This window comes from Panulirus ornatus, chromosome 32 (assembly GCF_036320965.1).
Source record: "Panulirus ornatus isolate Po-2019 chromosome 32, ASM3632096v1, whole genome shotgun sequence".
Lineage (NCBI taxonomy): Eukaryota > Metazoa > Arthropoda > Malacostraca > Decapoda > Palinuridae > Panulirus > Panulirus ornatus.
The window spans coordinates 1,781,876-1,797,416 of record NC_092255.1 but is presented as its reverse complement, the minus strand read 5'-3'; the positions used below and the strand labels follow the sequence as shown (position 1 = coordinate 1,797,416).

Genomic DNA, 15,541 nt, shown 5'->3' with positions numbered 1-15,541 from the left:
ATCTTTGTGAAAATTCTAGTCCTCTGACTTATTTCAGGCTCTATCCTTTGTATCCTGTGTAATCTTGATATATATCACTGTAACTTTTTTATGTTAGCCATGATGGCATGGGCAACTGAGGCCCTAATCAAGGCCATCCCAATAATGCTGTTTATTTATATGCGCTAGCCTAAGCCAGGTACCCATTTTATTGATCAACCCCTACGGATGGATGACTGCGTAATGACTGCCACAGCCAGGATTTGAACCTGTGTACTTGATTGTGTTTGGCCTTTGAATGCATGATGGTCGGGAACACTAAATGCTACTCCACTATGCTGCTACTTGGTCAAGTAAGGAGTAATGGAGTAGGAGAGAGATGTGATAATATGCATATTAAGAGTGAGAGAGTAGACAGGTCATTCGTAAATGGTTTGGTCATTTGGAGGGGCTTAGCAAAGCTAGGTTCTGACTGCACAAGATTTTTCATTGCACATAGGTATGTGGATTTATTTGCGTAAAGACAACTCTTTTTTTGTGTTTCAGGAGTCCACGTACACCCCACAAGTAGAAGCCATCTCCCCCACATTACCATCAGACCCCAGAGAAGAATCCCCTCTCCGTTCCACCAAAGATGACCTTCTAAAACACATAGAGGAAGTAGACCGGGAGATTGCTAAGGTGAGGTTCCAGGACATGTAAAGCATATATTTCAACCTTTTCAGAGAGGAAAAAAGTAGTTCCTTTATTTCCAGTTCATGTAGCTTATTTGTGAAAAGTATGATAACTAAAATCAAGCATGCAAAATATCGGGGTTAATGTAAATGACTATTAGTATACTAAAAGAATGTTTTTTTTTTCTTTTTGTAATCATAGATTATTGATGGACACTATTATTATTATTTTTTTTTTTTGATGTATTCAAAGGAGTCTCATTCGTGTCTTTGCACTTTCACAGGCTGAGTCTAGTATAGCAAAATTACGGAAGAAAGAGGGAGAGTTGCAGGTAGCGGCACAGAAGGGTGATGGGGCCAAGGCGGAAGAAGAGGACATCAAGGAACCCAGACATCAGAGCATAGCACAGATTATTTATGCTGAAAACAGAGTAAGATATCTGTTGATGTACCACATTCACTTTAGTTTCTTGAAATTCTTGTTGTATGGATTTATTTTAAGTTGCTGTTGGGAAAGAACATTGTGGCTCTGGGAGAGGTAGAGGGTTTGTGGATAAGTTGGTTAGAGAATTTGTGTGAAGAATACTTGAAGAAAGAAGCTGAACTATGTGGGATATATGGATCTGAAGAAAACATTTGAGACCGTGAGATAGTGTTGATGGAGTGGCTCTTTAGAATTTGCTATTAATGTGTGGGGTAAATAGAAAGATGATGAATGTAACAAGAAGTTTTAACCCCAGGAGTAGTTAATGAAGGTGTGTTTGCATCAAGGATGTTTAATATCACTGTGGTTGTTTAATCTCTGTATCTGTGGGACAGTGAGGGTGTTAAATGCATTGTGAGGGGTAGGTCTGTGGAATGCTAGGTTAAGTCAGTTGCTGTTTGCAGGTGACATAACTATGGTGGCTGATTCTAGTAAGAATCCTCAGAGGCTGGTTGCGGCATTTGGAAGTGTGTGTGAAAGAAGAAAGTTGAGTGTAAATGTAAACAGAATTAAAGGTACTGAGGTGCTGCTGCTAGATGAGAGTGGAATGGCTAAGTTCTTGGGAGTGCACATGGCAGTAGATAGAATCATGAGGACTGATGTGAGTCATAGGATAGGAGAGAGGGCTGCCATTGGTTTGGCCTTATTAAGGAGTGTGGAGAGCGAGAGGTCAACATCTGTTAGGACAAAGATGGTTGTGTTTGCACTTATGGTATTTCTTACACTGTTTTATGGCAGAGTCATAGATACTTAATGCAACTAAAGAAAAGAAGAGGTTGAAAGTGTTGGAAATGAAGTTCCTGAGAATATGTGATGTAAATAGACTTGATCATGTAAGGAATGACGTTGTAAGGGAGAAGTGTTGTAGTAAACCCAGTTGGACTGAGAGAGCTGTGGTCAAATTTGTTCAGGCATATGTAGAGGATGAGTGATGAAGGACATATAAAGAGGATGTGTTTGTCAGAAGTGAAGTTCAGAAAGAGGGTAAGAGTCATGCATGAGATAGAATGAATTAGAATGATGTATATAGAGGTGACATGCCATCAGTGGGCTGAGCCAAGGCATGTGAAGCAGTCAAGATGAACCATGGAATAGCCTTCGCATGGTTGTGGATGGCATGCATTGGTTTCAGTGCATTGTATATGAGACCTAGAGAAGGAATTGCGTGCAAATGAGGCCTTTTTTTATTTGTTCCTGATGCTACCTTACTAAAGTGGGAAAAGCATATTAGAATAAAGATGGTAAATAAAACAACTGCATCTTGTTATTTGGCTTATTTTGTGTCAAATCTATGATATTCAGTGATATTTATTTTTTATACCTTTTTATTGGGAAGCATAAGGAACTTGGAAGTTTTGACCAGTTGTGCTTCTTTTCTGATGGAAGCATTGTTACATTTGCATCTCATCATGGAATGTGTGATGTTGACATGTTCAAATATTTGCAACTTATTTTTCTGTATTATTGAGTAAGAAATTAGGATTGGCAAATTTAGATTAAGGATAAGGTCACAGATGTGATGATAGCCATTGTATTGTTCACTCTTGCTGTTTGTCATTCAGGCATAACATGGGTTGTTCATCATCCTTGAGTTGGTTGTGTTACTTCGTGGGTCCTGGATGTGCTGAGCATGGAGTTATTCAGATGATATGGGCTTGGTTTTAAAAAACCTCTTGGAGCCCCAAATTTTAATTATGAAAATGATAGAGGACTGTGGAGACTGAGGAAAAAATGAAATTTCAGTTTTGCCTTTAATGTTCCCTTTGTGATGAAGTTACTGTGTGATTAGAGAACTCAGCTTGTCAGCTTGAAGTATGAGAAGTCTGATGAAAAACAAAAATGCACCTCAACATTATGTTAAACTTTGTATAAGGATTTTTAAGGTTCAAATTTTTTAATTTGATGCTTGGAGATATTTCTTAAGAATTTATGATGAAATAATGATTATCTAGGGTTTATAGGTAAACTGTAAATTATTTCAGTATTCTTGAATGGTAACCAATGGTAACCAGGAAAGAAGGAAGACTAACCTACCCATGATTAGTGATAATATTTTCATGTTGTAAATCCTTGTTGAATTGTATAACTTTTATAAGTAAGATAATTTGAGAATGATATGGGGCATCAGATATGTAAAATTTCTTGATATTTTGAAAATTAGTCTTATGTTAAAACTAACTGTATGTGCTGCATTGTCATTTCATCGGAACATAATGTGCAGGGTGTTTTCCTTTCTTGCCGTACCATTTCTCTTGTGGCCTGGCTTAATCACAGATGATAGTACTGTGATAAGCTTATTTGATTGTTTATATTTCTTTCCTTACTTGAGGTATCTACCTTTCCATACCAATTTTGGATGATTATCTAGCCTAGATCCTACCATTTAAGCTATTAGTTTAGAAGGAAGTAATGTGGCTGGCAGTATGTCAGGGTAATTTACATTCTCAGTTAACACAGAACAGGCCTCCATTGACAGCAGAATGAGCGTGTTCATCATCAGTGTTAAGTTTGTGTGCCAGTTTTGCATTTCAGAAATTTTTAAGAAATATGTTGAAGGATGACAGAATGACAGATTATGTAAGAGATGGTGATGGAGAAGGTAGCTAGTTGTTGGTAGACAGCCAACAACCAGGTAGGAATTTTACTAGTGCTACCCACTTGGGTATCAGGAGAGTGAGTGACATCTACTCAGTGAGCCAGCTCTTCAGTGGTTGTCAAGTTGCATTCGTCTAACCCAGGTAGCTGTCTCTTCTTTCTGCCTCACTAACACATGGACTAATGGCATTCTGTTCTCAAACTTACAACCTCTCCTTGTCATACATTACACTTGACTCACACAGCTCATTCTTCATAACTCTAGATTTTCTTGTGGTGAGCACTATGTGCTATCCTTGCCTTTTGGCAAAATGTTAGGAGCAATAGATAGAAGTAGTAGGAAGAAACTTTTAGGCAGGAACATTTGGTAGAAATTTTAGGTAGAATTAGTTGGAAAGAGTATTAGATATAAGTAGTCAGTAGGAACATCAGGTATAAACCTCAGCAAACATTGCTCTAGAGTTGTCCTCTGCCTGTGGCCTGTTAAGGGTGAGGCATTAAAGGCAAACTAGTGAACTGAGTTCATTAGTTATGGAGACCCTATTGCCATGGCCACCTCTTTGAGGGAGTTCCAGTTGGAACAGGCATCAGAGATATAGATAGATAGATAGGATGCTGGAGAAATCTTTGTGCTTGATATGTTATAGCTGGAAAAATATGTAGGATGCAGATAGATGTGGGTATATTAGACTGTGATTAATGATCTCATATTACTGCTTGTTTTACAGAAAAAAGCGGAGGAGTCCCATAATATACTAGACAAGCTCATGCTTCCAATGGATGCGCCAAGTGTGCTGGTGAGTTCCAGGCATTGTAAGCCTTTACTTTATTGTTGTATAAATATAAGGTTGTGAACATTAATTTCATCTGGTACTGATAAGTTTGAATGCAGAAATTGAATGAAAGGAGTAAGTTCATTTAGTGTGTGATACATGTTCCAAAAAGTTCATTGTTTTAGTTTCATGTTGAGTATTGGTTCTGAATTTATCGTGAAATTATACATAAGTTGTCATTTTAATGGATCTTTTTTCTCATCACATATTTACCTGTAAAATAGCAATTGAAAGGAGAGGTCACTTTGTTAAGGAAAAGCTTGGTATGCTTGAAGGTATAGTAGTCCCAGCAGAGTTTTATAGTTGTGAGTCCTGGGCCTTAGAAGCAGAAGAGGGGAAGAAGGTAGATGTTTTGGAAATGAAGTTCCTGTGAATGATATGTTGAGTGAGGTAAGTTGATCTTGTAAAGAATGACAATATGATGAAGAGAATGGATCTGTGCAAAGACGCTGATTGTTCATTTGTGTCTAGTGCTGCCTCACTAAGGTAGCAAGTGCAGTTTGCCTGAGAAAGTTAACTGAGATGTGCTGATATGGTATGAATTTATTGAGAAAGACTTTCCAGGAGGATCTTTGTGTCAGAATTGAAGGAAACAAGGGGAAGGGGGAGATTAAGAAGATGAAAGGATGGAATAAAGGAAAGGAGGTTTATGGGTAGCGAGGTATGAACATTCAGGAAGGCAAAAGATATACATGGGACACAGTGAATTTGATCAATGTAATATATGAACAGCAACATGGTGGACTGAACTAAAGCATTTGAAGTGGTGAAGGTAAACCATTGGGTAGTTCTCTAGGGCTTGGCTGTGGATAGTAGATCACGATTTTGTTATGCATAGCAGCTCGAGAATGGATCTGTGCAAAGACGCTCATTGTTCATTTGTTTCTAGTGCTGCCTCACTAAGGTGGGAAAGATAATTAGGTATTGAAAATGTATCCCTGAAAATAAAATTTGGGACAGTCTTATGTTGAAATATGGTTTATACAGTGAACTCTTTTTTTCAGCCCCTTTACCATCAACCCACGGACACGGAGGTGTACATGGCAAATAAAAGACAGTATGCAGGTTTTAAGCGGAAGTTAGTGGAGTACTTCAAGAAACGTCATGCTAACAAAAATGAGCGGGACTCACACCTCACTCAGACATACTCCAAACTCATGACGGAGTGGTTAAAGAAAGTTGAGAAGGTAAAGTACCATATGCAGTTGTAGAGAAACAGTCTGTCCATAATGGAGTTGGAATTGTATCAGTGATGGAGGTTCATTTGATATACCATAGGGGGAAGTAAAGTTGAATAGTTTGGAGTTATTTAGAAATCATTCTTGAGTAGAGAAATTTGTAAAGAAATATCTAGAATGGATCACCTGATGGCTTTGTGTCTTGGGTAATGATATGATGGCATGAACTTCATTGACTGTCATTTTGAACATCATAACTCATGCAAGTAAATTTTTCATCACCACTTAAGAATTACTGACCAGCTGTGGAATGGAAATAGTTTCATGATCTTGTTACAGTACTGAGCTGTCTGTATAATTGCATCTAGGGTAGGTCAGTAGGGTGGTAGAATATGGAAATTAGGTTATTATTTTCATTGGGACTATAGTGATGTTTGTGGGTGTGTGTCAAGAGTGAAGATTGTATAGCATTGTTAACTTAAGAGGCATTGCCTCAACCCCATTGTCATCATCTGCTGTGTTTTTATGACTTTCTACTGTGGCCCATCAGAGAGTATTAAATGGTCGAATCTCACTTTGTTGGTTTGTTGATTGGCACCCACCAAAGAGCAGGGAAACAGCATATCCCTTTAAAGAAGGAGCAAAAAAAGTAAAGCAGGTCCCCAGGTTGGAGATTTATTGAAAAACTGAAAAATAATAGTTAGTCTTATCAAGGAAATATCTAGAAAATAAAGGAAAAATCTGGTACATTAACCATATTTTTTCTGTACAGACATTCAAATTTGGCTTATTGTTTGCAGATATTTGTTGATTCATCTATTTTCATCACTCCTCTGCCGCCATCATTTAATTACTGATATACAGACAGGTTGCCCAGTTGCCAACCATTCAGCACCATCTGAATTATTACCACTACGATTAGTCCCAAAGACTAAGTAACCACAAATTAATGTAGGGCATACTGGGCCTGCTTGCCATGGCTGTACATTCTGACATATGGGAAACTCACATTTGCATTCATTTTCAGTGCTAGTTATAGTTCCTCGTGACATAGGCATCTCTACATACCAGTAAGGTACACCCTCTAGTTTGAAGAGGGGTAGGAAGAGGCAACCTGTATAGATATGACTAGAGTTCCAACACCTTAAGAAGCCGTACAACCCCCATTGTAATATATGTATATATGATGCTGTAGAATTTTTCACTTTTTGTGACATGAGACATCTCTCCATGCTGATAAAACATCCTTCCAGTTTAAAGGAGGGCTGGGGACAGTAACTCTATAAATGTGGTTAGAATTGTGATACCATAAATAGCCTTAGGGGTTAAGAAATTGAAATACAATGATGTTGAGACATCCTGATGGAAAACGATTTGGATTGGATTCTTTCAGTTGTATTCATGCAGCCTTTATTACTTCTCTTGACTAAATTGTCTTATTTTTAACACATGTCTGGACAAAAATGAGATTTGTGAATTTGAAGGAAGATCATGATTACTTGAAAATGTGTTCATTTAGTTTGTTAGTGTTGTGCATTTGTTGACAACTAGAAAAAACTTATCAAATGTTTATTAGCATGTGAGATCACTTTGCTGTCTTCAGATTGTAGTGAATTTGATTACTCATAATTGATGTTTATAGATAGAATTTTGTGTAAAGAAAGAAGGCGCTGTTGCTTAAACTGCTGGGTGTTCAGTTCTATTAAACAACTGTCTTAAATGTAAAAGTAACGGGTCATGAAAAGTAGATGACTTATGTGACATGATAGTAGTACTGGATGATTGCAGTGCTTTGCTGAACCATGGTGGAACAGAATGCTTGCTACCAACTTGATTATTTACAGATGATACTTTTATATTAACTGAATGAGAGGAAACAGATAGAATGGTAGGTTGCATAGAGGTTATTTGTAGGAGGAGGATGTTGAAATTGAATGCAAGTAAAAGCAAGGTTTTACGAAAAATGAGCTGTCACAGTGAAATATCTCTTTGAATGTAGAAGAATTTAAAGCTGTTAATGGTCATTTAGGATGGTGATTAGTTTGCTTAAGCTGAGAGCAGAATCATGCAAGAAAGAAGAATTTGTTGTGCAGTAAGAACTCGTGAATTAGAAGAATTACAGCATAGTTTGTGCTATGAGCTTAGATGATATAAGAGCTTTTCCCTGCTATGATGTATACATTGATTGGAAACTTCAGTTTTCTTTATTTCAAATTGGAAATAATGAGAGTATTATGGACAGGTGGTTTACATAGTGCTGGTGGAATTAGGCAAACAGGTAAATTTGAGAAAAATGTATGGTGTGAGGAAATTGTCGGAAAGACAGAGGTGAAAGTCTTTTGAGGCTTTATTTTCACATAGAATGCACTGCAGACAATAGGTTAAGTTGGGTGAAGGCACAAGAAAAAAGAGTTAGTGTAGTTGACTATTCTATTGCTGTGGCCACTCCCTTGAGGGAGTTCCAGTTGGAACAGGCATCAGAGATATAGATAGATAGATCACTTTCCTTGAAGCAAAGTGGACAGAAGGATTTTTGTGGGTGAACTGAAAGGCTGTATGCCTTTGAGCCAACTCATATCAATGGGAATAGACTCTATGATAAGATAGACATATTTTGTACAACTGTAGATTTTGACTACTTGGATTTCACTCCAAGTTCCTTTATATGATATCTTTGAGTTTTCCTGAATGAATGATTCTTTCCTCGATTCACAGTTCAGGAATTTGATTTTATGAATATTTATCAGAATTTTGATGCATCATAATTAGTTTATTGATTTGGTATATATACCTAACATCTTTAGAGTGAATATTTGTAAACGAAACCTTTTTTTCTGACGTTACCTCCTTAAGGCAAGACAGACAGTAAACAAAAAAAATGTGTATATAGAATATTAGTATTGCTCATATGAATATTAACTGACATTGAATTTTATGCCAATATCCACAAACTCAAAGTGCCAAGTCTTTGTATCTACCCACATTTTTTGGGGGTATGTTCTCTTGATGGCCAGTAACATATGATTACTATTTATTAAGCTGCCATTCTCCACTTAATGAAAATGGTTTAACGATATGTTTTAAGGGGTTTTGCAATGTATATAGATTGTTATTGGTTTCATTATGGTCACCATCACTAGTTACATAGCCAACTCTCAGACTGGTTTCTTACTTAAGCAAAGCATGTTACCCTTGCATCATTTTGTTTCTCGTACTCATTGTATGTACTATTGATTATTTGTGTCTTCATTTATGTGACAAAAGCCAAGTGAGGTAAATATATTTTAAAAAATGAGGTGGATAGGTGTGTTTTAGTGATATCAAGTTTTTGGTGTCAGGTTTGAAAGATGCTTGTTAGCTTGCTTGGTTAAGGTAACTTGGACCATCACAAAATATTAAGTCATACTACCCCAGCAAAAGAATTGCTGTTTTCATTACTTACTTTATGGGTTTGCTAATTATAACATGAAAATTCATCAAAGAAAACTACTCCCTGTGTTGCTTCCTTGTTGTTGATATAGAAATCTCATTTTGCTTTCTGGTTGCTAGGTGGTGACATCCTGTATACACCTGAGTCGAAGTCATGGAGATTTTCTTGCTTCTCAGTTTTAAATGGTAGTGTGTGGGGTGACTATTACAAACACTTATTTGAGAAAGAAAACTTTCAGAGTAGTTATTAAAATCATTGTTCCTGATCTTTTGTTTTCATAGTGTCTTTGATTTAAGAGCAAGTCCCATTCTCATAAATCAGTCAGTAAAACTGTGAATCATGAGTCAGAGGAAGGGTCTCAGAATTGAGAATGGTACTGTCAGTGCTACCTGACCTTGAACATTTTCACCTGAACATTTTCACCCTCCACAGATAGTTAATGTATCATTTTCATATTTGAATATTAAAAAGACTGGCAGTAGTCACCTGTATCAGATCCTCAACTGATTCAGGGTAACTACCTTCGACCTCAAAAGGAACTGGTAGTGATATTTCAGCTACTATTCTTGTAAGCTATCTGCTTGTGTGTAAGCCCTTAACACAAAGACCTGCAGCAAATGACTGGCTGCTGCTTCCCCTAATTTCTTTGCAAAGACCAGCACATAAGGATTGGCATTCTGGTACCTCTTTGCATTGTACAACAAAGCTATAGGATTCTTATTTTTTCCATGTTTCTTTTATAACATTTAATCTTTTTAATCTTTTCAACTGACATGGTTATATTTACGGCATACATCTCCCTGTATCATGTCAGCAGCAATAGATATGAAAGCCTCAAAGTGAATTTTACACCCATGCACTTGCATACTTTGAATGGTAAGTTGAAGGTTCTTTCACACAATTTCATATCAGTCTCTCTCTCTTTCACACAGTTAGCCAACACTGCATTGGCTGTAAAGTTTTGTGACTTGGCCTAGGTGCTGTCTTTTCTTTCTGCCTCACCCAGAAGTTGGTTGCTGGCATTCAGTCGACAAACGCTAACCATGAAAGAGAAGAGTTAGGGGTAACTTGATCTCAACCTTTAAGCATTCAAACTAGATTGATGAAGTTGACAGTGAACAGTTTCTCAAGAGATATGGGGATAGGCCAACCAGAGGACATATGAAATTAAGCAAGAAACTTGTTAAGAAAGATGAGGAGGTACTTTTATAGTGTAAGAGTTATGGATGACAAGATATGGTTAATGCAGACAGCATCCTGATGCATAAAATTTTTATACTAATGTTCAACAGATGGGGCCCTAAGAGTGTAAAACTCCCTCCTTGTACTGTATGAATATTTACACACACACACACACACACACACACACACACACACACACACACACATGCATGCACGCACGCACGCACGCACGCGTGTGCACACGCAAACACACACACACACACACACACACACACACACATTTTCTCCTTTTCACATGACACTTGATACCTCTTAATGCACACAGCTCATTATTTGTAGCTTTAGATTTTTCTGCCCAACTGGGATAGTGATAGAAAGTGAAGCAGTTTTCAAAAATCTAGGAGTCATCATAAATGGAAATTTAGAATTCAAAGAGCATGTTGATCAGATAGCACTATAAAAACAATTGATAAATGGTATTTCAATGGTAAGTATCACCACAGGAGACATAAAAGACGATGCTATAAAAGTTGATTTCATGTTTATAAATGGAAAGCAAAATTAAATACTGTTGTGTTATGGTTGCCATCCAAATGAATGGAACTAAACAAGATAGATAATTCAGAAGCACTTCATAAGTTAAATCGAGATAGTACATATGAATTTTGTGAGAGGTTGAAACAGCTTGGAATTTACAACCTATATAGGAAGGGGTTACGTGATATTCTGTAAACAGCAACAAATTGACTGCTGAAAGGACAAAATTTTGGACCTTAAAGACTTGCAGTGAGGAGGAAATTTGTAAAGTCTGCAAGAATACCATAAAATATACCAAAAGAAATATCAAACAGTAGCACAGAAGAGCCGTACAAGGAAGATTTAAAGGCTCTCAAGAGGAATAGGGCAGTTAAAAGTTGATATATGGTTGAATTCAGTTCCAAATAATTTTAGGATTGATAACTGTGTAACAAGTGTGGTGGTAGGAGAAATGATGTTATGTAACAAGAAGGATATGTGGTAAATACTATATATTAGGCCAGCCTTTTGGCATCTAGTCATAGGTACTGCCCCAGGAAAGAATACTCATCTTACTGCCAAGATAACTGAGAAACATATATGAAAGAAGTACAGAAGTCTTCATATATGTTTGAAAGCATGTCCAGTCGAACCCAGGAGTGATGATAGTGAAGTGTGTCAAGTGCCAAAGAGAAACATTCATCTGACAAAATGTGTAGTATGTACTATGCCCAAGCCTTTCCTTTTGCTTTGATCTCATCATAGGTTCTCATAGATTGGTAGATAATTTTTCTTTCTGCCATGTGTGCCAGCAAAGGAAAGCAGTATATTTAACCAAGCAAGGTATGTGGTGAGTACTATGTTATCCTTACTTAATCTCAAAATTTCCTGTAGGTACTTCCAGGTACATGGGCACTCTCTCTCGCTAGTTCTCAAAATGCAAAAATAGTATGGTATTATTAACTTTGATAAGACATATGAGCGGTTGGGAACCCAAACCAGTCAGTTTAGCTATGCTATGTACATAATGCTGTCTTTTGCTTAAAATCTTGGTATGTTCAAGATCATTTTAAAAAGCTTAGTAATTAGGCCTTTTGCTTTCCTAGGTTAGAATTTTTATTATTATATTCTGTATCTGCAGGCAGAGTATCCAAGCCTCTTACTCCTTGCTTACAGTTTGCCTATACATGTCAGACAGAGTGCCCATGTACTTCTCCAGCTAAGAGATTGAAGGTCCAGATCTCTACCCAGAGATGTAATGAAGTGTTTGTTGTGTTATTTTTGATGCTGTAAGGAAGACTTGTTGCGTCATTGTAGTGCACTCCTCTTTTATTTGCACAATTTGTAGGCCTGAATTTGGGTTCAGTATACCATCGAGGTGACTTCAAGAGTATCCTGCTGGTTCTCATATAGCAGGATCTCGGTGTTTCTGTAACATTTTTCACATATTTTTGCAGAAACAATTGGTATTTGATAATTTCCCACTGTTAAAATGCTAGGGGAGTGGTGTTGAAAAGAATTAGTGTTGTGGTCTGTAGAAGGAATGGACAATGATATGCAGTTCCACACATCTCTTCCAAAATGGGAGACTACTTCTGGTCCAGAAGATAATGAGAAAGTACCTGGATTTACTTACGAGAGATTGACCTTAATCTATAAGAGCATGTGTTTCAACCTTTTAATTGGGTTTGTGATACATAGAGGTGTTTGTGGTCAGCAGCCAGAATAAGTGGGGAATATTATCTTGCGTGTGCCACCCTGTTGAATTGATAGGAAAATGTATACATGACAGATAGGGTTTACCCTCATTGATTTGATTTGTTGCTCTATTAATTGTGTTGAGGAGGTTTGCTATGTAGTGCTTTAACTCATAACGAAGCAAAAAAAAAAAAAAAGGAAATTGTAGCTTTTCAAGGATTCCACACTGCTTACTCCTGTTAGAATTAGGAAGGAACTATTGGATGTAATTCAAAGCATTCGTATATGGATGTATTTTGTGTGTGTAAACTGTAGATCCATTCACTTTGTAAAAGAAATTTTAAGTTTCTTGTTTCAGACTAAAGATGCAGAGATAATTATCGGCTATGACTGATGGATCATTTCAGGCTGTAGACAAAAATTTTGAAAGTAAACTTGTGTAAGTGGTCTTACCTTCCCAGGGTAACAGTATCTCCAAATCCAACAAGTGAAAGTTTAAGTTGGCCAATTTAAGCATGATACAAACTACTGTGAACAAAGGTAGCTTGTAAGGATCAAGAGCTACATTGGAAGTATGCAGTTACTCTTTTCCTCTTCAAGCCAGCCCAAGTTTAATTCGATGTTGATCTGTATGAGCTACAAAAATGAACTCATGCTTTTCTGCCATAGAATATTCCGCGTGGTAAATATTTCTTGAACCAATGTGGAAAGTATTTAGTTGCCTCCTGCAGATGTTTATTCGAACAGGGGCTATACATTATTTTTGTCATAATCATAGGCATGTGACTTGCTGAGTGTCAAATGTTGAAAAGGAAAATTTAATAATTTGTCATGTTAGTAAGATTGTTTGAGAACCATCTGGAACAAGGCTGACTATTATGTCAGTAATATCTCTGAACTCTGAGGCTTCTGCTTCTCCACAGTCTAAGTTAATCTCAGAGGATGATCCCATGAGGAAAATGTAGATGAAGATAATGAGGTGATCGATGATGAAAACTTTGGATTAGTATGTCCTGTGAAGGAGTACAATGAATGTTGTGATGAAGTTTCTTGACACCCATCAGGAGAAGCAGGTTAATCTGGCTGATTCTTTTACTGCCCAGAGTGCTCCATACTTCACTGGATTGTGGGATTCATGAAGTAGAGAGTGATAGAGGAGCAGTATGGTAGCAGTCAGAAGTTACCCTGCATCAGTGTCTCTCTGCCATCTAGAAACATCCAAGCAGAGGTGGACAACTTTAAGAGATGACTTCCTCCTGCTATATTTACATTTATCAGCATAGGCATGTGGCAGTAACCAGCAGCAGTTTGACATAGTGGTGAGTATCTTTTTCATTTTAGTATAATGGTCATTTTAGTGATGAGGTGTTAGTGAACTCTGCTTGTAAGTGGTAACACCACAAGTGAGAAGTCACCCTCGATGACCCTGTATCATCGTTAGCATACGTAAAAGAGTACAGCATTGTCTAGGACCTTCTCACCTCAGAGGAGCCCACCTTACCATGCTCCCACATTAAGTGCAACCTCAAAGCTACAGGAACCTCATAAAAGGGGTCGAGAAAATTGCATTAGTGATGAGGATTTAAGACTGAGCAGCTCAAGATTTGTTGTGTAAAGCAAAGGAATGGGTGCAACGCATATGAGGTAACAGATAGGGATAGCCCTTTCTTTATAGTCAGCTGATCATCAGTCATTATTTTAGACATGGTAATTTTCCCCATGTGGATTACAATTAAAGGTTTTTACAGAGAAGAAACTTCTGAAGTCAGGTTTGAGACTTTCAAGAGGAATCTTTTGAAAGGCTGAAATCAGATATGAAACTTGCACGATGAAACTTTTGAAAGGAAACGTTCTCACCTAATGTATACAGTGGCATTATCTTTGACCCTTGTGTCAGGATTGCTGATTGTGCTATCTGTCTCATGATGGCTGAGCTGCTGAAATATACTTAGTATCCTCCTTACCTACACCATGCACCTCTAGTTCACACTTTTCCAATTTAGAATACTTTTTTTTTTTTTACTCAGTGTCTGGCCTTAAAAAGATCTTCTGTTTGTCATGGGAGCCTTTGACTAGAGAAGAGGTGTAAAAGCTGAAAGACTAGGGTACTTTGTAGAGATTAAGAGTGAATGTACAGATTGCTGGAGGTATGATGGAAGAAGCCATTACAAAATGTTAATGTAAATCCTGTTTGGTCAGTGAAGTTATGACTTGCAGACAAACCTGTGCTTCATAGCTGGTGTGAAAGTTTGTTGGATTTTCTTTAATAGCTCTTATTTTTTGGCCTTCACTTTCAAAATTGATGGGTACCATTTGCATGTGGGCAGCATTTGGCAGTGATTTGCAGAATTTGAATGTTAATTCAGCTGATGACTTACTTATCTAGTATCATCTTTTCCCTGCTTATTAGAAAATGGCACATTGTTTATATGGACCGAAGTAGGAATCCCTACTTTGAGCTCCATTGTCAGAATGATGAGCCAGGATAGGATGATTTTTTTTCTTTTCTCTTTTTAAGAATTGCATGTATATAGACAAATTTATGGTTCTCCTGCAGATTGATATTTTGTGTCTGTCTGGTCTTGTATACAAATGCATTCATGAATGATTTTGTATCTTTAAGACTTGTCATTGATTACAAGGCCAAGTTTGGAACACTTCTCAACTCACTGATTGAAATTCTTAAAAGAAATGATCATTGCCACCTGCCCATCCAGGTACATGTTGCTGGAGTTTTAACAGGCTGTACCTTGGTAGTAACAGGCTGTTAGCCAGTATTTAGGCCAAGATCTGCTGGAAACCCCTTTTGTTTTGTCTAAAAGTTGTAGTTATTTTGTGGATGTAGTTTGATTTGATATTTGATAATGGGCCAAGCTGCCTTAATTGTGTTAGGTGCATGTATTTTTTAAGCATCTCTTGTCAGAGTGCACAAAAATCTTTTGAATTTTTTTTACTTTATGATGTCCATATGA

The 15,541-nt window shown here is 37.3% G+C and overlaps 1 protein-coding gene across 2 annotated transcripts in view; it reads left to right on the top strand.

The window, feature by feature from the left end:
- Nucleotides 1–15,541, top strand: part of Smr (nuclear receptor corepressor smrter) — a 155,706-nt gene that overhangs the window by 72,652 nt on the left and 67,513 nt on the right. For both annotated transcript variants that reach the window (XM_071680803.1, XM_071680801.1), the window contains 4 exons: nucleotides 526–660; nucleotides 938–1,084; nucleotides 4,461–4,529; nucleotides 5,570–5,752. In XM_071680803.1, coding sequence (XP_071536904.1) covers nucleotides 526–660; nucleotides 938–1,084; nucleotides 4,461–4,529; nucleotides 5,570–5,752 — 534 coding nt within the window. The remainder of the gene's footprint in view (nucleotides 1–525; nucleotides 661–937; nucleotides 1,085–4,460; nucleotides 4,530–5,569; nucleotides 5,753–15,541) is intronic.